Source organism: Panthera tigris, chromosome X (genome assembly GCF_018350195.1).
Source record: "Panthera tigris isolate Pti1 chromosome X, P.tigris_Pti1_mat1.1, whole genome shotgun sequence".
NCBI classification, from domain to species: Eukaryota; Metazoa; Chordata; class Mammalia; order Carnivora; family Felidae; genus Panthera; species Panthera tigris.
The window spans coordinates 96,954,505-96,980,645 of NC_056677.1; the positions used below are offsets into that span (position 1 = coordinate 96,954,505).

At 46.7% G+C, this 26,141-nt stretch overlaps 1 protein-coding gene and 1 long non-coding RNA gene across 4 annotated transcripts in view; both read left to right on the forward strand.

Annotated features, from left to right (window-relative positions):
• IL13RA1 (interleukin 13 receptor subunit alpha 1) overlaps positions 1-2,574 on the forward strand; it is a 67,304-nt gene extending 64,730 nt beyond the window's left edge. For both annotated transcript variants that reach the window (XM_042975234.1, XM_042975232.1), the window contains exon 11: positions 1,979-2,574. In XM_042975234.1, coding sequence (XP_042831168.1) covers positions 1,979-2,071 — 93 coding nt within the window. In that variant the 3' untranslated portion in view covers positions 2,072-2,574. The remainder of the gene's footprint in view (positions 1-1,978) is intronic.
• A 14,728-nt stretch (positions 2,575-17,302) lies between these two features.
• Positions 17,303-21,897, forward strand: LOC122235457. Of its 2 annotated transcripts, none has more exons than XR_006213539.1 (5): positions 17,303-17,868; positions 18,095-18,399; positions 19,840-20,014; positions 21,111-21,173; positions 21,408-21,897. It is a non-coding gene; the product is annotated as an uncharacterized LOC122235457 (long non-coding RNA). The 2 variants fall into 2 exon arrangements; XR_006213540.1 differs by having other exon boundaries at positions 18,114-18,399.
• Positions 21,898-26,141: the final 4,244 nt, after the last annotated feature.

The window sequence follows — 26,141 nt, forward strand, 5'->3', positions numbered from 1 at the left end:
TTGTATCTCAGACTTATGTAGTTGTTGCCCAGTGTATTTTTCTAGAACTTACTTGATTTTGTTTTTTACATTTAGGTCTTTAATCCACAGGGAATTTACGCACGTGGGCCGTCAAGTAGGGCTTAACTTTATTTTTCAAATGCTTAGCCAGTTGTCTCAGTGCCATTTATTGAATAAGCCATTATTTCAAGGTCATGGAATTTTTTTCAGATTGTTTTTTTTTTTTTATTTGAAGTCTCTGCATCTCATGTTTTCAAAACTCCCGGTTTGTTGATTTGATTCACGCCAAATAAAATTTACTCCTTGAGCCTACGGTTAGAGGAGTTTTAGCAAGTGTATGCACTTTTGTAGCCACTGCTCCCGTCAAGATACGGAACGTCTTCATTGTCCTCTGCAAAGTTCCCTCATGCCCCTTAGTAGTCAACCCCCTCGCTCCTGACCCTCTACCCTTGCAACCACTGATCTGCTTTCTGTCCCTAAATTTTTACCTTTTCCAGAATGTCCTCCAACTGGAATCATCAAATACCTACATTTTCGAGTCTGGCTTGTTTCACTAGGCATAATGCATCTAAGAGACATCCACGTTGTTGCATGTGTCAGCAGTTTACTTCCTTTTGTTGCTGAGCGACATTCCATTGTAGCGCTGTACCACGGTTGATTTAGCCACTCACTTGTTCAAGGGCGTTGGGCTCGGTTCCACTTTGGGGCTTTTATGAGCAAAGGCTACTGTAAACATTCATGTAGAGGTCTGCGTGTAGATCGATGTTCCCTTTTCTCTTGGGGGGATACCTGAGAGTGGGATTTCTGGGTCATGCGGTAAGTGTACGCTTCGTTTTCTAAGACGCCATCAGACTGTCTTCCATAGTGGCTGTACTCTTTGACATTGCCGCCAACAATAGATGAGGGACCTCGTTACTCCGTGTCTGTGGCAGCACTTGGAATTGTCAGTATTTTTTATTTTAGCCCTTCTACTAGGGCTGTGAGGGTTAAATAATTTAGAAGAAGTTGGAAATTTTAAGCATCGTTTCTCAACTCTTCCCTCCATATGCTTTCTGTGAAGAGCTAGATAGTCAATATGTTTGACTTACCGAGCCCTTCAGTCCTCGTCACGGCAACTCGCCTCCGCCGCAGTAGCATGAAAGCGGCCACGGACAGTACAGAAGCCGATAGGCGTGGCTGGGTTCCAATAAAACTTTATTTACAAAAATAGCCTGCTGGATTCTGCTCTTACGCCATAGTTTGCATAGACACCGGGTTTCGTCTAGTGACTTTATTTTACAGATGAGGGGACTGAGCTCAGGTTCCACCCTTTCCCTTGAGTTATAAGTAAAGAAGGCAAAGGCCAGGATCTTGGCTTTTACCATAAGAGACACACTTAACATTGAGCTCAAGATGAGCTCACCTTACGCATAATTCCTGGTTCTAGCAAATGCTGTCACGTGAAACTGTTAATATAGGGTCTTTACAAAGTTGTAACTGCGGTAAGACTTTTTGGGGGACATTTTATATACCGCCATTGGCCTAGATGCTGGTTGACATTTGGAGCCTATTCTATCTCTGGAACAGAGGACACATTTGGGTAGTAAGAAAATAAAGGAAGTGACAGTTAAAGTAAGGAAAAGCACTGCCACCCTATTCTTCTTCAAGAGACTCGGTTTCCAGTTTCGAAGATGCCCAAATGTATCTCCTGAGATAGCTCTTTTTTTTCTTTTCCTCTGACATAGCTCTTAAACGCTGCGTCACGATCCCACGCTCTCCCCCCACCTCGCATGTTAATTCCTGATTGTTTCGTTTCATTGTTCAAACAGACGAAGATCCTTAGGTCAAAAAAAAAAAAAAAAAAAATCAAAACCGTAACAGGAAGGCATACACTCATGGTTCCATGCACGCAAACCTAAAATTAGGCCCTGGCTGGGAGTCCTCAGGGAGAGAACATTGTTTAGAAGAGTCATCGTGTGTGTGTTTTCTTCCCTTCCAGCACTGGAAGAAGTACGACATCTATGAGAAGCAAACCAAAGAAGAAACTGACTCTGTTGTGCTGATAGAAAACCTGAAGAGAGCCTCTCAGTGACGGGGCTAATTTATTTTACCCTTCGACGTGACGATTCATCCCACTCTCCGCTTGTTATCTGGGAACGTGTTAAATGGAAAGCGAAACTACTGGGCCATTTAAAAACAGGCAGCTGGTAAGAGCCACGGTCTTCATGTCAAGTCGTGCACTGAGAAACTAAACACAAGGGGCTCTTTGGCGAAGAGAGCGGAGTCATTGTCGTTGAATTAGAAAAGCAGACCTCCCTCGCGAAGGCTTCAAAGTAGGGGGCAAAGCAAACAGCGGTGATGGCGGTAGAGGTCATCTTATCCAGAGTTGTGACGACTTCTGAGGGTTCTGTGCCTGCTTTGTACGCTTTGTGTCCCACCACACCGATGCATTTTATGTGGGGGCGGGGGGGGGGGGAACTCATTCTGGATGCAGGCGCTAATGCCAGACTTGAGTCACGGCGAGCATCTACCAAACGAACTTGATGGAATCTGTCACAAACGAAATTGATGAAACCTATTATCCGTTGTTCGGGATCTCACGGCGTGTTTGTGGCTCTGTAAACCCTTAGCAGTCCGGACTCATCAGCCCCCTGAGCAGCAGCTTGCCCCGCTTTGGAAGGCCCGGGCGTCAGTGTTGGCCACAAGCGTGGCCACGACAGCAAGAGCCTTTCAGAGCCGTGGCAGGCTTTTAAGGGCAGTGGAGGTCGAATGCCTTATTGGGCGTTGGGATCTGCCCCGTGCCATCTCTCGTGGCGTCTTGTTTCTTCTTCACCTCTGCTACTCCAGTCAAATACTCTGCCCGTGTCCAGATCGTGCTAGGCCCCCGGGTGGGAGGCACCACTCAAAGGGTTGACGGTCCAGTTGAGACGCCTCTCTTCTGACCCCTCTATCTCCACCAGTCATTTTCCAGAGCTTTCGGCTCCCCGGTTCCCGTACCCGTTTCCCCTGCCCCATCGGCCCCCCCGTTCCCGCCGTCGTGTCCTTCTGTCCCCTTTCGCTAGCAATTAGAATATAAAGCTGCTCAGCACACCTAGAAGAGCAGGGAGGACTCTGCACCTCAGGTAAAGCGTGAGGCGACTAAGAAGCAATGACTGATTCTTGCATGTTTTGTATGGAACTTCTTGCATGAGTCTGCGTTCGTTTGAAGGTTTTCAGCGCTTACTATTTCTCTATGCATTTTTCTAAGCAGAAAGGAGGTATTCTCCTCACTTAGAACTTCGCTGTTCGTAGGGGCGCCTGGGTGGCTGGGTCGGTCGAGCGTCCGACTTCGGCTCAGGTCGTGATCTCACAGCTGGTGAGTTCGAGCCTCGCGTCGGGCTGTGCGCTGACGGCTCGGACCCTGGAGCCTGCTTCGCGTTCTGTGTCTCCCTCTCTCTCTGCCCCTAACCCACTCGCATTCTGTCTCTGTCTCTCTCAAAAATAAATAAACATTAAAAAAAGAAAGGAAAAAAAAAAAGAACTTCGCCGTTCGCTTCAGGAGAGGAGAGTCCCGTCTTCCCCTTCCCCCGTGCTGCCCCAAGTGGTTACGAGTAGGTTTTGCATCTTATATCGATAGCTTCTGAGGCTCCAACATTTGTATCCATTTTTGTTTGGGGTTTTTTTGGCCTACCAAGTGAGGGCTCCACCGGCACCCAGCCCTACAACACATGCACAGAGACGTTCCCCTCTGCTCCTCCTCTTTCCTCCAGGTTTAACGAAGCGTGGAACTGAGGGGTCCCCCTCGCCCTCCCCCCCCCGCCCCCCAGTGTTTCTCACCTCAGGCACACGGACTCAGATTCCTGGTAGGAACTTGAAAGCCCAACGACCACAAGTTCTGCAGACATCCACCTGTTGGATGCGGCCCAGGCGTCGTGACCGGCGCCGCTCCGGTGGGAGATGCCCGCTCGCCGCAGGTTTGGGCGAGAGTGGCAGCCTGCCGGCCCTGGCTGGGGTGGAGGAGGGATGTGCCCGGCCTTTCTGAGGAAATCCCTCGCCGAGGGTAGATGTCAACGGGTTTCCTCCCTGGGCTGCCTTTTTTTTTTTTTTTTTTTTTTGGAGGTCACATTGGGGTGGGCGTAGTAGATGTCCCCACTTCGTTCTCAGGTTCTCTGGCAAGGACACTTGGTTTCCCCGTGTAGGAGCGAGATTATTTCCTCGGCAAGTCTTTTGCAGTTTCTAGAAAGCAACACACCCACTAAACGCCTCCCCGAGAGCCATTTTTTCCCCTGGTTTTCTATGTAGATGGCAGCCAGGGGGACGCCTTGGTATTACGAGTCACCGAGGGGCTGCCGGTGTTGACGGTCACAGCCTGGAAGCGGGGAAGCTGTATCCGGCGCCATTCTCCTCTTTTCGCCGTAAGATAGTCGAGGGAAAAGGGGGCAGCGAGTTCCGGGACTAGCCAGGGCCGTTCTATAATTACGGAAAAGCGACCCCCAGGTCTGGGAGCGCGTGGGAGACTGTAATTCGTCAGTGGGATTTCCATCACCTGTAGGAAACTGGTAGGTTCGTTTGCTGTCTGATGCCTCAACTCTATGGATTGTTTTTCTCCACAGACCTAAGTAAACCCACTGTAAGGATGGTCATTCTTATTCTTTCATTAAGTTGTTCCTTTATCTGGGCACTGGAGGGATACGTGAAACAACGTGAAGAATATTTTTTGGTAATGCCTTCAAACTCGGGGTCATCTTGTTTAACTTCTTAATAGGAAAGCTTGAGTGAAATAAATATTGTCTTTTTGTATGTCACCCACGTGTTCTCCTGTGGTCTCATTTTGGGGTAACGTGTCGTAAGGAGCGCGTGACGGAAAAATCGGAGTTAAAAGAATAGATGTTGTGGAAAAAAAAAAAAACGAAGACAGTGATTTTTGTCTTGCAGCCATTTCTCGCAAGCTTCCCTGCTGTTCTCGGGATGCCTGTGTTTTCTTTCTTTTTCTTTTTTTAATGTTTGTTTATTTTTGAGAGCGAGGCAGAGCGTGAGGCAGGGGAGGGGCAGAGAGAGAGAGGGAGACGCAGAATCCGAAGCAGGCTCCAGGCTCCCGAGCTGTCAGCACAGAGCCCGACGCGGGGCTCGAACTCACCAGCCGTGAGATCATGACCTGAGCCGAAGTCGGACGCTCAACAGACTGAGCCACCCAGGCGCCCCACCCCCCCCCAACCTTTTTTTAAGGAACACCTATGTTTTCTGATAAGAGCATGCACTCAGTTTACTACGAGCACAGCCTGTGCAAGCGGAACCTAAAGGGACAGAAGTATTTGATAAATCGTAGTTCTGATAATTAAGGGAAATGCACCCTTTGGGCTGCTGCGAAGCGGAGGTAGGAGGCCCGGGAGGGGGAGTGGCTCCCCACGTGACAAGAGTGTGGCAGCTGGTGCCACAGGCGCCGGGGAGGCGGCATCATGGGGCTGGCAGCTGAAGAGGGGCTCCACCAGCCGTCGTCCAACCCCAGGACGGAAAAACAGGTCATTGCCAAGAACAAGAAGGGGGCCTGCTCTACCGGCTGTCGCAGGTCTCCATCCTGACGTACACAACCCGGTGGTTCGTGGTGAAGCAGGGCTACCGTGACACCAACACCTCCCCGCAGAGCGGCGCGTCACCGGAGTCAAGGGTGTGACCTTCACCAACACCTCAGAACCCCGGGAGCCACTCTGGAATGCTGCCCATTATGTCATCCCACCCCGGAGAGAGAATGTCTGTTGTCCCCATCCTAATTGTGACCCCCCAAGCAGTGGCAGAAACCTGTAGGAAAAGAAAAACAAAATCCAAATGCACGTGCGTGCGTGCGCGCGCACACACACACACACACACACACAAAGGAGACTCTGATGGTATAAATTATATGTATAATTTCTAGTTAGAAATTAGCCACATTAGCAGGTCAGATTCGAGAGCAAGAACATCCGTTTTCAATAGCTGTCCTCTTAAGAGATGGTAACATAGTCTCAAATTTTCTGGAACGACAGCAAGATGGTTTGAACGTCGTGGAGGGTTTTTTCTCTCATGTGTGTCGTTCAGAAGAAAACCACAGGCCCAAAATGGTGTCACTTAGATTATGGCCCCAAGTCAGTAAAACAAGATCTAATCCCTAACCTAACTGCAGTCGCAGCCTCCAAGAATCTAGCCTGTAACCAGTCAACGTGGAGTTTTCTGGTCAGCACTAGGAATTTTCCCGTTCCCCTCAGCATGGACACCTTGCCTAAAACCACGGATTTCCTTGCTATTAATTTCCTTTTTTTCCACTCCCTCTCTACCTTTAAAAGCCTTTCCTTTTCAATAGCCCTTTGGAACTCCTCTCTACGCTCAGTTCATGATTCGAATAACAAAGCCAGTTAGAGCTTTAAAGCGGACTTGGTAGAATTTCTGTTATTTAACACTGTTAAGCTCTAAGAGTGAGTCTTTGGGCAGACCGCATTTATTAATTACCCTGAATCTTTACAAAACCCCAAGCCGAGGGTGTGGGTAGGGGCTGCTGATGTTGGTGAGGTTATTTCTGTAACTGTCTAGAATGATGCAAGAACATTCTGGAAATCTATCTCCGGGTACGCTTTGTTTTGTTTTAAACAAGAAAGCTTCGCTGCTTCCTACATCAGCGTACTGAATATTCTGACACGAAACATTTGAGTGCGGACACTTGGGGTTTTATATCTGTGTGCGATCTGTGGAAAACAAATGTTTGCAGCCATAAACATGTTCACCTTGTCTCAGGAGGAGAGGAGCCGGAATGATCGAAGCACATTTGATTTCCAGAGTAATTTTCCGTCGGGTCCTCCTCTTTTACAAGCATGACTCTGTGCTCACATGAGTAACACATTATGCTCTTAGAGTATTAGGCGTTTTAGAAGAAAACAAGGAAACCAGAACACTTATCTCAGAGACTCTTCTTTGAAACCCGGATGATTAGATCAAGCAATACAGTTCTTCGTAAATACTGCAGCTCAATCTTGGCATGCTTTTGCTTTAAGGAAGGGAGTTGTGTTGACATTTGGACGTGCTCCCCCATTTTTGACATGAATCCCCAGAGGAGTTCTTCCTGAAGATTCTCTGGCCTTTAACACTCTTTCCTAATGGCCATACTATTAGTTTACTATTAGCAACAGAAAAATATTTCTCTGCTAGTTTTCAACAGTTATTAGGTATAAAAAATTACATAAAAAGAAAATGGTTACTGAGCGGCTAAATGCGTGCCAAGTTACGTGTTTTATTGCACTAAATTCCCATGTGAGTCCCTTGAGGGAGGTGGCCATTATTATCTTCAGTCTATAGATGAGGAGCCAGACATAAATTGAGTTGTGTAGATGCAAGGTCACACAGCTAGTAAGTGACTGAGACACTTAACCAAGTCGGCCCAAGGTTAGAGCCCGTATAAGACGGCCAGTGATATATTTATTTGTCCTGAGAAGGCAGCTGCCTAAAGAAGAAACACTCGGGGGCGCCTGGGTGGCTCAGTCAGTCGAGCGTCCGACTCCTGATTTGGGCTCACGTCATGGGTCTTGAGCCCTGCATGGGGCTCCAAGCTGGCACTGCGGAGCCTGCTTGGGATTCTCTCTCTCTCTCTCTCCCTCTCTCTCTGCCCCTCCCCTGCTCACGCGCTCTCTCTCAAAAATAAATAAACTTGAAAAAAAAATAAGGAAGAAACATTTTGTTGCAAACTGTGGCCAAGGTGGCCTGGCAAACGGAAGCCGTTGGAGAATTTAAATCATTCACGCGAGCATCTTAAAATCTTGGCCATTTTCACAGCATCTTAAGATTCACCTGCGCGTTCATTCACCTAGGTGCTAGGCAACGGACGAGGCGCTAGGAACTTAGAAGTGAGTAAGTTTTGGCTGAGCTTCAGGTGGTCAGTTGGGGGGAGGCTGCTTCGCACAGAGCAACGTGACTTGCGGAGTGAGGGTCTTTGCTGCGGACGCTAGCAACGCCGTGGGCAGGGCCCCTTCGTCTCCCCGGGCATCCGTGTTCTCATCTGTAAAATGGGCAGGTCGGACTAGGTTAGCTCTACTGTGACAGCCGACACAAACTAAGATAATGGCTGGTTTTACATACCAAGGGACTACATTTACAGTCACCTACCGTTGCTACAGGAAGTAGCTAGCCACGAGCAGCAGCTGCCAGTAATAACCAGAGCGGGTCCTTTAACACAACGGTAAGAACGCAGGAGGTGGGCCACCGGATGAGCCCGGTGGCCCGTCCAAAGCAGAATTTTCACAAGGGCCCCCGCCACGACTGCGCCCAACAAATACTCCTTAACACGTGTTGCAGATCTTACGTCATTTTGCCTAGAAACACAAAAATGGATTTTGTGTAATACCGATCGCGTGCCTAGTGACTACATTTGATACGCGACCTAACATAGGGTCCCTTGGAATTCGATACTCACAAATTTGGCTACGGAATTAAACTTTTGGGGTTTCATTCGGTCAAAATGCAACACGCACTTAAGCGAAAAAGTCAAAGAATACCACAGGGCTTATAAAAAACAAACAAGCAGGCCCCTGCCCTACCACTCCTGACCCCTGATTCCTGCTCCCAGAAAAGACACCCTCCCCCTTATCCCTGGAGCCCGTGAAAATGTTCTGTTACGTGGCGAAAGGGACTTTGCAAATGTGATCAAGATTATAGATTTTCGGGGCGCCCCGGTGGCTCAGGCGACTGAGGGTCTGACTTCAACTCAGGTCATGACCTCACAGTTCTTGGGTTCGAGCCCCGCGTCGGGCTCCGCGCTGACAGCTCAGAGCCTGGAGCCTGCATTGGATTCTATGTCTCCCTCTCTCTCTGCCCCTCTCCTGCTCTCTCTCTCTCTCAAAAATAAACATTAAAAAAATAGGATTATAGATGCTCGAATGGGAAGATTATCCTGTATAATCTGGGTGGGCCCAACCTAATCACTTGAGCCCTTAAACGCAGAGAAATTTCTCTGGCTGGAAGCAGAAAAGGAGGACAGATTCAAAGCACAGAAAGAACTCACTCAAAGTGCCGCTGCTGGCTGGAGGACAGTAGGGGCCCTTCGGAAGTGTTAGAAGGAACTAGATCCTGCCAGCAAGGCGAAGGAGCCTGGAAGCAGAATCTCCCCCAGCGCCTCCAGATAGGAGCCCAGGCTGGCCAACTACATGACTTCAGCCTTACGAGACCCGGAGCAGAAAATTCAGTCCAACAGTGTTGGACTTCTGACCCACAGAAGTATGAGATCATACGTTTGTGTTGTCTTCAGCTGCCTCTACAAGTTTTGGTGGGTTCTTTGGGTATATAACTCTTCTGAATAACGCCCTAATACTTCGGGATATTTCTTGTTTTTATTTAGGTTTAGAAATTACCGATTTCGGAATCTCTGCAACGGAACGTGAGGAACTAGCTTTCTTCTGTGTCCCCCCCCCCCCATACGTACTCACACTTCTCTCCCATACATATAAACAATTTGGTTCAAATAATCAATATTTGCATCATAGTGTATAATGGTGCACACTTGATCCATGTGGAGTACCATTAAATTGTATTTTCTTTCTTTTCTTTTTCCCCAATTGTCTCTTTTTTGGCTTGATCTGTTTTTCTATGCACCTGTCATGAGATCAGCCCCAACCAGACTTGCTGATAGAACCACAAAACTCCATTGAGCATGGTCACATATAATAAGTAATCGATGAGGGGCGCCTTGGGGGCTCAGTCAAGTGTCAGACTGTTGATTTCGGCTCAGGTCACAATCTCACAGTTTGTGGGTTCGAGTCCCGCCTTGGACCCTGCACTGATAGTGAGCAGCCTGCTTGGGATTCTCTCTCTCTCTCTCTCTCTCTCTCTCTCTCTCTCTCTCTCTCCCGCCCTCTCCCTCTAGGCCTCCCTCATGCTCTCTCTCTCAAAATAAATAAATCAACTTAAGAAAAATAAGTAACTGATGAGTTCCATTTCTTTCTTCATGGAGGCAGTCCTCATGGAGTTTGCTGCCCTCCTGATCCATTCTGGAATGTCTGCCCTCCCAGCCTGCCACCCAGCCGTCCTCCTTTGCTTCTCTTCTTTGCTAGACTCTGTTTCCTACATTTCATTTTGCCCTCTTTCTTGCGTTACGCCCCGGGTTTCGCTGGACTACACCCTGCGCTAACTTCCTCAGAAAGGTTGCACGGGAGGTAATTTTCATAAAACCCTTCCGTGTCTGAATACATCTTCGCATATGATTAAAATTTGCCCTAGGTGACTAATTTCTAATTAAAAACAATTTCCTTTCAGGGGCGCCTGGGTGGCTCAGTCGGTTAAGCGGCCAACTTCGGCTCAGGTCACGATCTCGCGGTCCGTGCGTTCGAGCCCCGCGTCGGGCTCTGTGCCGACGGCTCGGAGCCTGGAGCCTGCTTCGGATTCGGTGTCTCCCTCTCTCTCTCTCTCTCTCTCTGCACCCCCCTCTCAAAAATAAACATTAAAACATAATAGAAGCCATTTCCTTTCAGAACGTTGAAAACCACATTCCACTATGTTCTCTTGCTTCTTTCCAGTGCTGCTTTTGAAAGGTCTGATTCCCCGATCGATTTCCAATTTTCTGTGCGTACCTCGTCTTTCTCCGCAAGCTTTAAGCGTTTTCTTTCGGTCTCTAGCGCTTTAAAATGTAACAGTGCTAAGCCTTCTTCCACATATCCTGCCATTCCCTGAGCTGGACTTTGGTGAGCCTTTTGAGTCTCACAACTTGTCCTTCATGTTGGACACGTCACCTTGTGTGATTTCTCACGTAATAATCTCCCTTTCTATTTTCTTGATTCCTAGAACTGCTGTGAGCGGGATAGTGGATGTCCTGGATGAATTCTTTAAGTTTCATGTCTTTCTCTCACGTTCCACTCAATCATCGTTTGGTTCCACTTTGGGGGAAGTTTCCTTAACTCGGGCTACCTGAGCCTCAGCTCTGATCTTGTAAAAGGGTGTTAAGAGAACCTACCTCAAACGGTATTGTGAGGTGTGGATGAAATAAATCATAGAAAGCGAACTTTAATAAACGGTGGCTTTTTATAAAGCACATGCGGCTGTTCTGGCACCATTTCCTTCTCCTTTTTTTTTTTTTTTTTTTTTTGAGAGATTTATTTTTAAGTAATCTCTACACCCCACGCGGGGCTTGAACTCACGACCGTGGGATCAAGAGTTGCACGCTCCGCCGACTGAGCCGGCCAGGCGCCCCTCCTTCCCCCACCTCTTGTGTGAAAATGATCATTCTGGCGGCCGCAAAGCGTCTGGCGTTTACAACATCATATTACACTATTTACCCTCATTGTACAGAATTGTGGTAGCTGTGTGACGTTTTCCAATCGCCCTGCTTTTAGAAAAAGAGTTCTACATTTGAATCTTAGAATGTTAGACTTAGAATCTGAACTCTTTTTGTGCTTCTAAAAACACTTAAAATCAAACGTGGTTCCTCCCTATCTATCTATCTAATATCTATCATCCATCGATCATCTGCCTATCCATCCATCCTACCCTCCCTTCTTTTATTCCTCCCTCCCTCCCTTCCTTCCTTCCCCTCCCTCCTTTCCTTCCTTCCCCTGGGGTAGATGAAAACTGGAAAAATAATGCTGGATAGCTGCTCCTTGGCAGTAAAATGGGTTGGCTTGGAGCCCAAACAAACCATTTTCTCCCGATGCGAGTGCCGTGTAAACAATGTATGAGGATTAAGGTGAGGTGGGGGCGCTGGGGAGGCTTACGGGCAATTGACAAACCTCAGCCCCGAGGGGAGGCCTGGCTTAACTGTGAGCTTTACACCCGAGAGCTGCGTAGTCTGTACACAGGGGCCCCGTGGAGACTAGACCTAGAATTATAGAGGAAGAAGGTACATGAGCCAGGAGCAATCTAGGTTCGCTCTATTTAGTTGATCGTTTTCTTTCAACCAGGAGTGACATTCAAACTGTATGACATAGGGGCGCCCGGGTGGCTCAGTCGGTTAAGCGTCTGACTCTTGATTTCGGCTCAGGTCATGATCTCACGGTTTGGGAGTTCGAGCCCCGCAATGGGCTCTGGGCTGACAGCGTGAAGTCTGCTTGGGATTCTCTCCCTCTCTCCCTCTCTGCCCCTCCCCTGCTCTCTCTCTCTCTCTTTCTCAAAAAATAAATAAACTTAAAAAAAAAAAACCTATACGACACGGGCACCAACCAGTCGGATCTCATGCCAGCCTGTGCTGTGCGATGCTGGACCAGTCACTTCCCTTTTCTTTGTCTCCGTTTGTCACCTGTGAGAAAAGGAGTAAGCGATCCACAGGGGCCCTTCAGGTCTAATATTAACAATCAATACAATGGCAATTTGGGGTTGTTTACTTTTAAAATTTTTCTCATGTTTATTTATTTTTGAGAGAGAGTGTGTGTGTGTGTGTGTGTGTGTGTGTGTGTGAGTGTCGGGGGGGTGGGGCGGGCACAGGGAGAGAGGGAGACCCAGAATCCAATGCAGGCTCCGGGCTCCGAGCTGTCCGCACAGAGCCCGGCGTGGGGCTCCAACCCACGGACCGGAAGATCGTGACCTGAGCTGAAGTCGGACGCTTAAAGTCGGACGCTTAACCGACTGAGCCCCCCAGGCGCCCCTTGGGGTTGTTTTTAGAAAAGAATGGAAGCAGATGTAGAAAACTAGCAGCTGACCTAAGATTTAATAGATTTGAAAATTGCAGAGCAAACCGGAGGGTGATCCTATGAGTTATTGTTTGACTCGAGAACTGGACTAAGAATGAACACCGAATGTCTTATGTCCACGACATCTCCAAAAGCACTAGAAGGGAGACCAGGGTAGCCCTACCGAAGACGTGAGTTCGCTTTTTTGCTTTACAGCTTTGATGTTGCGGCTGCGTCCCACACGAGCCCCCACCTGCATGCGTAGACAAGATACCTTTCCCCTTCCAAGTCTACTACTTTTTTTTTTAACGTTTGTTTATTTATTTATTTATTTTGAGAGAGTAAGAGAGAGAGAGAGAGCAGAGGAGGGGCAGAGAGAGAGAGGGAAAGAGAGAGAATTCCAAGAGAATTCCAGGAGCCTGAGGGGCTCAAACTTACAAACTGGGAGATCACGACCTGAGCCGAAGTCGGATGCTTAACCGACTGAGCCGCTCTGGCCCCCCTACTACTTTCTTGTAGGCTTCTGTCTCCAGCAGCTACCAGCTGCAGGGCTCTCTCACTGGCGGGCAGTGGCTTGTCCAGTCTGGCAAGAGTCCATGTTCCAGGCCTTTCCTAACTTCCTCTCTTTTCAGACTCGCCCTGCCTCATTTCCTCTTCCTTCTGACCTCTGCCTCCTTATAAGACATTTGACCATTTCATCCGTGCTCTTGTGATCAAGAAAGGCCAACATGACCTCAGGTTGTGAGTTCAAGCCCCATGTGAAATGTAGAGATTACAGAAAAATAAAATCTCAAAAAAAACAAAAACACTACAACATGGAAAATACACATTATCAAAGCTTATTTAAGGTTGTTGGTTTAATTAAAATGGACATGTCTTTAGAGTTATCAGGATTACGGGGCACCTGGGTGGCTCAGTCGGTTAAGCATCCGACTTCGGCTCAGATCGTGATCTCGTGGGTTCGTGGGTTCGAGCCCCGCATCAGGCTCTGTGCTGACAGCTCAGAGCCTGGAGCCTGTTCTGGATTCCGTCTCCCTTTCTCTCTGCCCCTCCCCTGCTCACACTTTGTCTCTGTCTCTCTCAAAAATAAGCATAAAAAAAAATTTAGAGTTATCAGGATTAAATATAGAACTTTTATCCTGCCCCTGTTTACTGAAAATCACTTAAGTTCCTGTTATCTCTGTTGCAAATTTGTCAGGAAAAAAAAAACCTTAAAATGATGATCGACTTTGTCCACTGCCTCATGAAGTTTTGTGGATAGTCTACATGTAATTGTTAGGAAGAAGTAAGTTAAACACGTGTAAATAAGATTAAAAGGTTTATAGGCAAACTTGTAAATAGCTTCCAAAATCTTTAAAGTTTTGCCAAGTGAAATGACGAGTAAATTTAAATTCATTGAGGAGCACCTGGGTGGCTCAGTCAGTTCAGCACCTGACAACTTGATCTCAGCTCAGGTCTTGATCTCAGGGTCATGAGTTCAAGCCCCGGGTTGGCCCCCATGCTGGGTGCGAAGCCTACTTTAAAAAAAAAAAAAAAAGTTAAATTCTTGACTATCTAGATCATTTCCAAAAAGGTAAGATAAGAAAACATTACGTAGTGAAAATCAATCAATAAACCACAACGCCATCATCATACCTTAAAAAATTAACAATAATTGCCTAATACTATCAGATATCCGGTCGGTGTTTACACTTCCCCAACCGTCTCAAGTTGTTGTTGTTGTTGTTGTTGTTGTTGTTGTTTCTATAACGTGTTCGAATCGGGATCCGGCGAGGCTCATGGTCAATTTTTGAATGCCGATGCTTTGTTATGTACAGGGGGCAAGGATTCGGGAGCTAATGATTGTTTGGCCCTCAAACCCTCTCTGCTTTGGCGTCTAGTCGTGAATATGGCCCTGTCCTCACACAGTAGTTTTTCCCCCCTTTCAGGCTGCTGTGACTAAACACTAGTGTAACTGTGTTCCACGGAACTCTGGAAAGTTTTTACAAGGGACAGTAAGTCATCTATGAAAGAAGTGAAAACTCAAGGTTGGCCTTGAAATTCAGAAGTTCTTACGCAACCAACACCCAGGTTTCCCTGGGGGAAAGAAAAACCCTACACACACACACACACACACACACACCCCGCCCCACCCCCACACAACCAAACGCCAACTTTTAATATGTGTAGAGAATGTTTATGCAAATGGCAATAGAAAGCCTGTCCGTGTTGTGCCATTTCCCCCCCCCCCTCAGAATCAGGGCCAGTATAAGCACGTTGGAAGTGTCTTATTGAAAGGGCCCTTCAGCATGGATTAACTTGGGCCAAAATGGTGCGACCCGTTTCTGGTATTTGTAAATGTACTGGGAATTGGAAAGCAGGGTGGAAAAATAAGCTTCTGAGTCTGAGGGGCAGGGGAAGGAAAATTATGTGTGGTTAAGTACGTGCTCCTTCAACCTGCTGAGTGTACGCTTAGTCATGCAGTCTTTGGTAAGTTGCTGTCCTGAATAGCATTGGGAAATTTTGGTCTACACCACGTGACCGTCACCAGCAGGATATAGTAGGTACATTGGAGTGAAACAAAGCTGACTGAATTGAACTGTGGAGTCTGGGAGCCGCATTCCTGCTGCGAGGGTCTGCGCTATTCCACGTGTTTATTCCTTCATTCCAGAAGATCCATTAGTGGGTAGATCTCTCATTGGGTACTGGTCGGGGGGTAACCTGAAGGATTTGTGCCCCATAGCTGCCCTCCTGGGCTAAGGGATGGAGGGAGATGGTCGTGTATATAAGTAACGAATGATCTTCAAGGCAGAGTGTGAAAAATTAGAGCTATAAAAGGAGGTCCAAATAAAGTGCCGTAGGCAGGGATGTTGGGGCTGGGAGGAGACCCAGAAAAAGCTTTTGAGGAAGGGGTTAGTTGATCTGAAGCTTGAAGTGTCGGGAGAACGTGAACAGATTAAGAAAGGGGAGCATCCTTGTCCTGGGAGGAGTTTGCGTAAAGTCACAGATGGCGGCGGCAGCATGGATCGTGGGAGGAAGATGGTGGAGATAAGCAGATGAGTTAGGAGCTTAGCTGAGAGGTGGTGAGGATCTCCTGTGCCAGAAACATTGGCGAGGAGAGCTCAGGTCTGAACTATTTTAGCGGTGGACTCACCAGGACTTTGTGAACGGACGGGAGATGTTCAAGGTGCTGTAGAGAAGCAAAGGCTTGAGTGGGGGGTGCGGGATGGGGTGGATGAGAAATATGGATTCCATCTTGGACATGCTGACTATGGATTGTTGGAGGGAACCATTGGGTCATGATTTCCAACAGGGTTGGAGGGCGCCCGGGGTGGCAACGAGAGGCAAGCTTCAAGAGTCAGGGCCGTGGGAGCCGGCCACTTGGGAAAGACCAATGGCGTCACCCCCAGAAGAAGACACATTGTAAGCCTCTTGGCACAGGGTGAAGAAACTCCAAATCCGAGCTTGCCACGGGGCAGTCGTGGGATGGCAAGCAAGACGTCAGGGTAGAGAGAGCGCTTACCGGCAACTTGCAGCTTAAGAGTGATACAGTGCCGCCATCTGGGGGCTGCGTGTGGAAATGGTAATGGCAGCTTTGTGAATGCCACTTAGTGACAGGGGACATTATTTTGGCGCCAGTGAAACCCCTCCTCTCAAAACCCTTTTGTAGGTCTTCCTTGAAGTCTTTTTAGCCTGCCTCTATTTCTCTGCCCCTGATGAAGAAAACTATAGGGGCACGTGTTTTCTAGTACCCTGTCTTTCCAGAAGGGTTTAACCCTTGACAGCAGACTACTTCTGGTCAGCTATGGCATCCTAGCGCTGAATTGAGATCTTTCCTGCTGCTGCTGCTGTCCTATAGCTACCGACCAAGGTTCTGGCTTGGACCACAACTCCCTGCTGGGCCCACCAAATCCCTTGTTTTGACTGAGTCACTGGTTGGCTTTGACTCTGGATACTAGAACAGCTTCCTTTTTGCCTCCAGGGGCACCGCTTACTCATTGATGTTTTCTTTTGCCAACCTCCTTTTCCGGAGTGGAACCGGGTCTTCGTCTTTTCATTCATTCCTTCGAGAAACATTTATCGAGTGGCCACGGCGTGCTAAACACTGAGGCTACGTTAGGGAGAAACACAGATGCGGCCCGTCAAAACGATTGTATGACAGTCTAACTGTAAAAACAGAAAACAATCGTATGAAATGTGATCACTGCTCTGAGGGAAAGGTTGATGATGCGGTGGGAGCGGGTAGCAGGGGAATCTGACCAAGTCTTGAAGGGTAGGTAGCAAAAGCTTTTCCAAGGATGCGATATTTAAGCTGAAATTTGAAGGATTAGTGGGAATTAGCCAGGAGGTAAATATTCTGAAAAATATGAACTCCACAAGGCTTAGGAAAGAAGGAGCCATCATTCTGGCTCCTGTGTCTTCTGGAATGCTAGCGCAGTAGGGAGATTCAACAGCTTTATACAGACAGTCCCTGGGACAGTCTGGAATCTGGAGTCGGCATGTCAATTAAAGTGACAAGTATGTGTCTGAAATAAAAATAAAAATTACAATAGCAATAGTCAGGGGTGCCTGGGTGGCTCAGTGGTTAAGTGTCCAACTCCTGATTTCGGCTCAGGTCATGATCTCACGATTTGTGGGTTTGAGCCCCGCATCAGTCTCTGTGCTGATAACTCAGAGCCTGCTTGGGATTCTCTTTCTCGTCTCTCTCTGCCCCTCCCCTGCTTGTGCTCTCTCTCTCTCTCTCTCTCTCTCTTTCTTGCTCTCTCTCTCTCAAAACAAACAAATAAACTTTAAAAAAACAACAATCAGAAAGTTGGGAAACAGAAATAGAGACCCCCCCCCACCAAATTCCAAATTAGCCTCCCCTTTTTGGAAAGGAATACATACAAGTAGATAAAGAAATACTAATATTCTTGAAGTCTTAAAGTACTAGGTTCTAAGAATTGAGCCAATTTTAAAAATCTCCACGTACACTCACTTGAACTGGAACATAATGTCTTAAATATTCAGATCAGAACATTAGATCTGAACCAGAGTAAGATGTCAAAACCTACTCGAACTTCAGATTCCTCATCAGTAAAATAGGGATAATGATAGCAGCTACATCCTTGGGTTTTTTGGAGACATAATGGAGTTCACACTTGCAAAGCACTCTAAACCAGTGCCTGACTCAGAGTAAGCACAAAATACACGTTAGTGTTATTATTTCGGGGCTGACCTGTTCATAGAACTTTCAGGTGGATGGAACACTGAGGTTGCTTTGACACCCTGCCATGGAAAAAAACCAGCTACTCCAGCCACTCAAAAAGCCAACCCTGAAGTGGTAAGTGAAAAAAAAAAAAAAAAAAGCCAAGTATGTTTCATGTAAGTTACCTGGTTTGCGGAGGGACACACGCAGCTATTCTGCAGCCCCTCTTCCTAGGGGATCTCGTCTTCCCTCATTCCTGACAGGTAATCTAGTCTCTGCCTAAATACCCCCAGCAGCAGGGGGTTCTCTATTATTGGGGGTATGTCATTTCATTCACTGATAGCCAATTCTCACTTTTTAGATCAATCTTTCCATTCTAGAGTCAAAAATCATACTCCTCGCGGATCTATCTACTTGTTAATCCTTCTGCACCGCGGGAACGGAAGCGAACAGAGAAAGTTTCCCACACAATTGGCAACAATGGAACAGGACGCTACAGTGCAATAGTGTATCACTGTTAAAATTCCTGAATTTGATCACTGTGCTGTGGGCTATCTCTGAGAATGTCCTTGTCCTTGGAAATTACCCACTGAAGTGCGAAGAAGAAGAGTGGAATGATATATGCAACAGTTCTGCAAGTGGTTCCGAAAAAAAGAACATTAGTGTGTAAGTAGTGAGAGAGTCCCAAAATATTCAAAACTGGTGGAATCTGGATAGACGGCGTGGGAGGATTCTACGTAGTAGTCTGGCAACTATTCCGTAATGCTGAAATTACTTCAAAACAAAAAGTTAATTAAAAAAATCTTCCCTCTTCCATAGGAGAGCTCTTGAAAGGCTTTGAGAACAATGATCACATTTATCTGATGCTACTTTTCTCTTTCACTCACTTGTTCGTCCGTTGGTTCGTTCGTTCATTCATTCATCCTTCGACAAAGATTGATTGAGCATCTGCTTTGGGCCAGGCCGAGAGCGGGGCACTGTGGATACAGCAGAAGAGATAGTCCCTTCCACCGGCTCTCATGGAACTTGGGGGCACTTGGGGGAGACCAGGGGTAATCAACAAGAAGTTCTATTCTTTCTGCCTGGGATAGAATTGTAAAGGAAGAATAGAGATGGTAGTAGGAGGGAGCCCACAAGCAGGTTCTGAGCCTAGCCAATGGCCCCAGCATCTAAGGTCATAGGGATGCAGAGGGCAGTAAGCCAGAGAGATTAGCACTCCTTTATGAAAAATCTGTTGGCCGAGGGGAAGGATTTGTGAGCCCAGGTGAACAGCCTCGGACAAGCATTTGACAAGTTGTTCCATCTGTTCCCTTAAATGTCACAGCGCGTTGAAAAGAGATTACCTGGATTTGAATGACAGCTGCTGTGTCCCGGTGATGTAACTATGAAAGAACTGGGATAGCCTCGGTCCCTTGGTGCAGGTTGGAACCGGTCAATGGTAGGCGTCTTTAGCCCGCTCATCACAAAGCCGGGGACTGTCCCAGGTCCCAGAGCCCCAGCGGCACCCCTGCCTCTGCTCTCGCCCGCATTGATCCCAGGACCTTTGCCACACACACAGTTGAGCTTGGGTTTGGGTTGTGCCTAGAAGAGTCCCGAGAACAGAGGTCCCAACAGGAACCAAGGCAGTTTCTGTAATAGGATGTGCCTTATAGCTTAGATAGCTAGGCTTTGGAGTTAGATGGACCTGTTTTCAAAACGTGACCTCACCTAAGCTGTGTTACCTTAGGCTCCTTTCTTAACCTCTCTGAGTGCCCGTCTGTATTAAACATAGCGGCCCACGGGCTAGGGTGGAAGATTAAGGGAGTGTGTAAAGCGGATGCGAAGCCCTTGACCCGATGCCTGGGACTTTGGAACGGTCAATAAATATTTATTCCCCTCCACCTCTTTTGGGCGGAGGAGGCAGAACCAGTCTGAGCAAGACTAACACGCCTTGAGGTCTTAAACAGGAGGTTTTAAAATGCAATTTTGATCATTTCATGGAGCGACAACACATGGAAAACAGAACAAAAACAGGCATGCAACAGAGACTCAGACTTTACAAGGATCACTGCCCTTAACCTTCACAGTAACATCGGAGCCGGATGCAATGATACACTCTGTTTACAGGTGTGAAAACTGAGGCACAGGAGGATTAAGAAACTGAGAACTCAGTGACAGACGCCCAAATGGAAGCTAACTGGTCCGGCGGAGCCTGAGGGGCACCACAGAAGCCCTCTGCAGGCCTCTTTTCATTCAAAACTGCTCTCTTTCCCCAGGGGTAACCACCACCCTGACTTTTCTGGTAAGCTCTCCTTGCTTTCTGAAATACCAGAAATACTTTTGACAGTCTCCCCTGTGTTTGAGCTTTGTGTGAATGGATCTGGGCCATACATTTTTTTTTTAAAGATTTATTAATTTTTGAGAGAGAGAGAGAGAGCACAAGCAGGGAAGGGGCAGAGAGGGGGGCGGGTACAGAAGATCCGAAGCGGGCTCTGTGTTGATGGCAGTGAGCCCGATGTGGGGCTCGAACTCACTCATGAGCCGTGAGATCAAGACAGGAGCCGAAGTCAGACGCTCAACCGACTGAGCCGCCCAGAGCCCTGCCATAAATCTTCTTTTTTAATTTTTTTTAACGCTTATTTATTTTTGAGACAGAGAGAGACAGAGCATGAATGGGGGAGCGTCAGAGAGAGAGGGAGACACAGAATCTGAAACAGGCTCCGGGCTGTCAGCACAGAGCCCGACGCGGGGCTCGAACTCACGGACCGTGAGATCATGACCTGAGCTGAAGTCGGACGCCCAACCGACCGAGCCACCCAGGCGCCCCAACCTTCTTTTTTAAAAACCGACTTCTTACATCTGACTTTGGCCCCACATTGGGCTCTCTGCTGTCAGCACGGAGGCTGCTTCGGATCCTCTCTCTCCCTCTCTCTCTCTCTCTCTGCCCCTCCCCCATGCCTCTCTCTCTCTCTCTCTCTCTCAAAAATAAACATTAAAAAAAAGAATTAAAAAAACCCCAGCTTTGAAAAAAAACCCAGCTTATTAATGGCTGATTAATATTCCATTATATATATATATATATACTTTATATACGCATTATATATACACACACACACATTATATAAATATATACATATAGGTGTATGCACACACACTACATATTCTTTATTCATCTGTGGACGCACACTTGGGTTGCTTTCCTATCTTGGTTATTGTAAATGGTGCTGCATTGAACACAGGGGTGCAACTCTCTTTTTCAGATTAGCGTTTTCATTGTCTGTGGCTAAATACCCAGAGGTGGAATTGCTGGATCATGTGGTAGCTCTATTTCTAATTGGCAGAGGAGCCTTCATACCGTCTTCCCCGGTGGTTACTCCCATTTGCCTTCCCATCCACAGCGCGCGAGGGCTCCGTTTTCTCCACGCACGATGGAATACCACTCAGCCATTAAAAACAATGAGGTCGTGGGGCGCCTGGGTGGCGCAGTCGGTTAAGCGTCCGACTTCAGCCAGGTCACGATCTCGCGGTCCGTGAGTTCGAGCCCCGCGTCGGGCTCTGGGCTGATGGCTCGGAGCCTGGAGCCTGTTTCCGATTCTGTGTCTCCCTCTCTCTCTGCCCCTCCCCCGTTCATGCTCTGTCTCTCTCTGTCCCAAAAATAAAAAAATAAAAAAAAAAAAAAGTTGAAAAACAATGAGGTCGTGCCATTTGTGACAACACGGATGGACCTAGAGGGCGCTGTGCAAAGTGAAAGAAGTCCGAGGAAGGCAAATGCCGTACGGTTTCACCTCTCTGTGGAATCTAAAAAACAAAAACAGGCAAACAACCAAATGGGCTCTTAAACACCGAGAACAAACTGGTGGCTGCGGGCTGCGGGCGGGGAGGGGTGGGGGGATGGGCAAAATAGGCGAAGGGGGCTCAGAGCTACCAACTTCCGGTTATAAAATAAACAAGTCATGGAGTTGAAGAGCACGGCACAGGGAAGACGGCCAACAGTATTGTAATAACATCTGGATGGTGACAGACGGGGACCGCCCTAGTGGTGAGCACTGAGTACCGTGTAGAATTATCGAATCACTATGTTGTGCACCTGAAACCCATAGAGTCTTGTGCGTCACCTATACCTTCAATAATAAAAGCAAATGTAAGCCACTTATGATTTTTAAAAACACAGATGTTAAAGCAATGTAAAAAAAAAAAAAAGACAAGAAAAGAAATAAAAATGTAGGGGGCGCCTGGCTGGCTCAGTCAGAACGTGCAGCTCCTGACCTCAGTGCCGTGAGTTCAAGCCCCATGTTGGGCGTGGAGCCTAGTTGAAAAAAAAAAAAAAAAAGTAACTAAATAATAAAGACAAATAAATGACAATGAAAAAATGAAACAAAGACAACTTTATTGTGATACGCCGCACACCCATACAATTCATCCTTTTAAGGTAGACAATTCAGTGGCTTTTAAAATATTTTCAGAGCTGTACAATCATTGTCACAATCGATTTTCCGACATTTCCATCAGCCCGAAATGAAACCCTGTACCCGTTAGCAGTCACCCCCTTTCCTCTCCTCCCTCCCCTCCCCAGCCCCTGGAAACCATTAGTCTACTTTCTGTCTCCTTGGACTTGGCTATTCTGAATAACTCCTGTGAATGGAACCGCACGATATGTGGCCTTGGGTGACTGGCTTCTCTTACTTCATATGATGTTTCCAAGGTTCATCCGTGGATCAGTACTTTATTCCTTTTATCCATCCATCCATTAATGGGCATTTGGGTTGTTTCCGCTTTTTGGCTATTGCTTCTAATGGTGCTATGGACATTTGGGTACAAGTTTCGATGTGGATATATGTTTCCGTTTCTCTTGGGTATTCACTGAGGTGTGCGATTATTGCACGGTATGGTAATTCTGTATTCAACCTGTTGAGGAAATTCCTGACTGGTTTCCAAAGTGACTGTATCATTTTACATTCCCACCAGCGATATTTGAGCACTCCACCCCATATCCTTGCCAACATCTGTCATTGTCTGTCTTCTTTATTATAGACATCTTGGTAGGTATAGGGTGGTCTCTCATTATGGTTTCCATTGGCATTTCCTGATGGCCAATGATGTTGAGCATCTTTTCATGTGCTTATTGGCCATTTCTGTACCTTCCCTAGAGAAATGTCTGTTCAGATCCTTTGCCCATTTCTAATTGGATTCTTTGCCTTTTTGTTATTGAATTATAAAGGCATTTTATTTATTCTAGATATAAGTCCCTTATCAGATATACAGTTTGCATGTATTGTCTCTCGCTCTGCGGATTGTCTTTCCCCTTTCCCGGTAGTGTCCTTTGACGTACCAAAGTCTACTTATCCATGCTTTCTCTTCTTGCCTGTGCTTTCATGTCTTAGAAGTTTCTGCCTAAGTCAAGGTCACAAATATTTATTTCAACTATGATTTCTTCTAAGAGCTTTTAAATTTTAGCTCTTGTATTTCATTTTTGGTTTTTTTCCATTATCTACTTTGTATTAATGTTTTGCTTATTTTTTGTGTGTCTCAAAACGTTTATTTATTTTTGAGAGACAGAGTATGAGCAGGGAAAGAGCGAGAGAGGGGGAGACAGAGGATCAGAAGCCGGCTCTGCACTGACAACAGAGAGCCCGATGTGGGGCTTGAACTCCCGAACCGTGAGATCATGACCTGAGCCGAAGTCAGATGCTCCCTTAACTGACTGGGCCACCCGGGTGCCCCTCGTATTATTTTTTTTAAGTTTGATTTATCTCAGTAATCTCTACATCCAATGTGGGGCTCTAAGTCGCATCCCCGAGATAGAGAGTCTCGTGCTCTTCTGACCGAGCCAACCAGGCGCCCCATAGTTTGTACTAATTTTTGTACATGGTACGTACATTACATGGGGGTCCAACTTCATTATTTTGTATTTGGACACACAACTGTCCCCGTGTCATTTGTTGCACAGACTGTTCTCCCCCCCCTGAAGGAACGGTCTGGCACCCTTGTGTCGAAAATTGACTGTACATGGCAGGACTTATTTTTGGACTCTCACTTCTATTCTATTCTGATCTGTATATCTCTTCTCATGCAAGTACCACACAGTCTTGATTCTGTAGCTTTTCATAAGTTTTGAAACTGCGAAGGGTTAATCTTCAAGCTCTTCTTTTTCAAGATTGTTTGGCTATCCTGGGTCCCCTGCATTTCCACGTGACTTTTACCACCAGCTTGTCAATTTCTACCAAGAAGCCAACCAAGATTATGATACGGATCACGGTGAATTTGTAGATCAATCTGTAGGTCGCTATCTTAGCAACATGAAGTCTTCCGATTTGTGAAAATAACGTATCTTTCCATTTATTTAGATCTTTCATTTCTTTCAGTGATAATGCGTGGTTTTCATGGTGGGAGTCTCACACTTTTAAAATTTATTCATAAATATGTTCTTTTTTGAAGTTACTATAAATGGATTTCTTCATTTCATATTTGGATTGTTCATTGCTAGCGTATAGAAATACAACTGAGTTTTGTATATCGATCTTGTGTCTTACAACCACGCTGAATTAATCTATTCCACTGGTTTTCCAGTGGCTTCTGTAGGCTTTTCTATATACAAAAGCATATCATCCACAAATAGAGATCATGTTACTTGTTCCCAATGTGGATGTTGCTAATTGCTTTTTTCTGCCCTAATTTCCCTGGCTAGAACCCCCATCTCTTAGGGTTGCTAGACCCAATTCTAACTTGGGGTGGGGGCTGATCCCCCAGTGAACACCAAACAATTCTCAGATACCACCAAGGTGTCAGAGAATTCAACTTAATTCTGACACTGTCTACCCGGAGGTGGCATCAGACGCCATAGTTAAAGGGCTTAGCCTTGCGGGACAGTCCCCCACCCCCACCTCAGATGCCAGTCTCAAGCCCAGGCTGTTACCTGTGTTTCTATCTGGCTACACGTTGGAGGTTCCAGCGACCTTCTCCTTATTTATTTATTTATTTATTTATTTATTTTAATTTTTTTTTCAACGTTTTTTATTTATTTTTGGGACAGAGAGAGACAGAGCATGAACGGGGGAGGGGCAGAGAGAGAGGGAGACACAGAATCGGAAACAGGCTCCAGGCTCCGAGCCATCAGCCCAGAGCCCGACGCGGGGCTCGAACTCACGGACCGCGAGATCGTGACCTGGCTGAAGTCGGACGCTTAACCGACTGCGCCACCCAGGCGCCCCTCTCCTTATTTATTTTTGAGAGAGAGTGTAAGCGGGGGACGGGCAGAGAGAGGGAGGCAGAGGATCCAAAGAGGGCTCTGCGCTGACAGCAGCGAGCCTGGCGGCGCGGGGCTCGAACCCGCAAACTGCAAGATCGTGACCGGAGCTGAAGTCGGACGCTCAACCGACTGAGCCACCCCAGTGCCCCTCTTGTTTGCTTTTTAATATCTGCAAGTGGATACTTAACTCATTAGCTTTTGGCCTTTCATCATTGCTAAAAGACACTTTTTCCTTCTAAGCACTACTTTGGCTGCATCCGAAGCAGTTTCAATGTCTTTTCACTGTTGTTCAACTACAAATGTTCTGTGACTCCACTATTGCTTTTCTAATACCCAGCTTTTTCCGTTGTCTTTTGTAATTATTGATTTGTAACTTCTTTGCATTATGATCAGATTCCAACTTTTTGAAATGTGGCTTGCTTTCCGGCTTGGGACATGGTCACGTTTCATCAACCTTGTGCATGTGTATTCTGTGGTTGTTGGTTGCAGTGTTCTATACAATGGCTGTAAGCTCAAGTTATTGATTACGTTGTTCAAAAATTCTATATCCTTGGAGACCCTTTTTATGTCTCTTGGATGAAGTACGGGGTGGGGGAGACCTCCCACTCGCATTATTGTATTTGTCTATTTCTCCTTTTAGTAAGTTAACTTCTCCTTTATATATTTTGAGGTTTTGTTATAAATGCATAATCATTCCTGGTGAATTGAGTCTTTTATCATTAGGAAATGTCCTTCTACATCTCGAATCATGCTGTTCGCTTTTTAAGTGTATTTTGTTTGAATATCTCTATACAAGTGTTCTATCGCTTATGTCATTATTCGGGTGACTTAGCTCTCCCCATCTTTTTATGGTCAACCTATCTGTATCCTTATATTTTGAATTTGTCTCTCTCAAACAGCATACAGACGTACTTATTCATCCTACTTGATAATACTGGAGCGTTTAGCTCATAAACATTTATTTATTAAAAAAAAAATTTTTTAACGTTTGCTTCTTTTTGAGACAGAGAGAGACAGAGCATGAACGGGGGAGGGTCAGAGAGAGAGGGAGACGCAGAATCTGAAACAGGCTCCAGGCTCCGAGCGGTCAGCACAGAGCCCGACGCGGGGCTCGAACTCGAGGACCGCGAGATCGTGACCTGAGCCGCAGTCAGACGCTTAACCGACTGAGCCACCCAGGCGC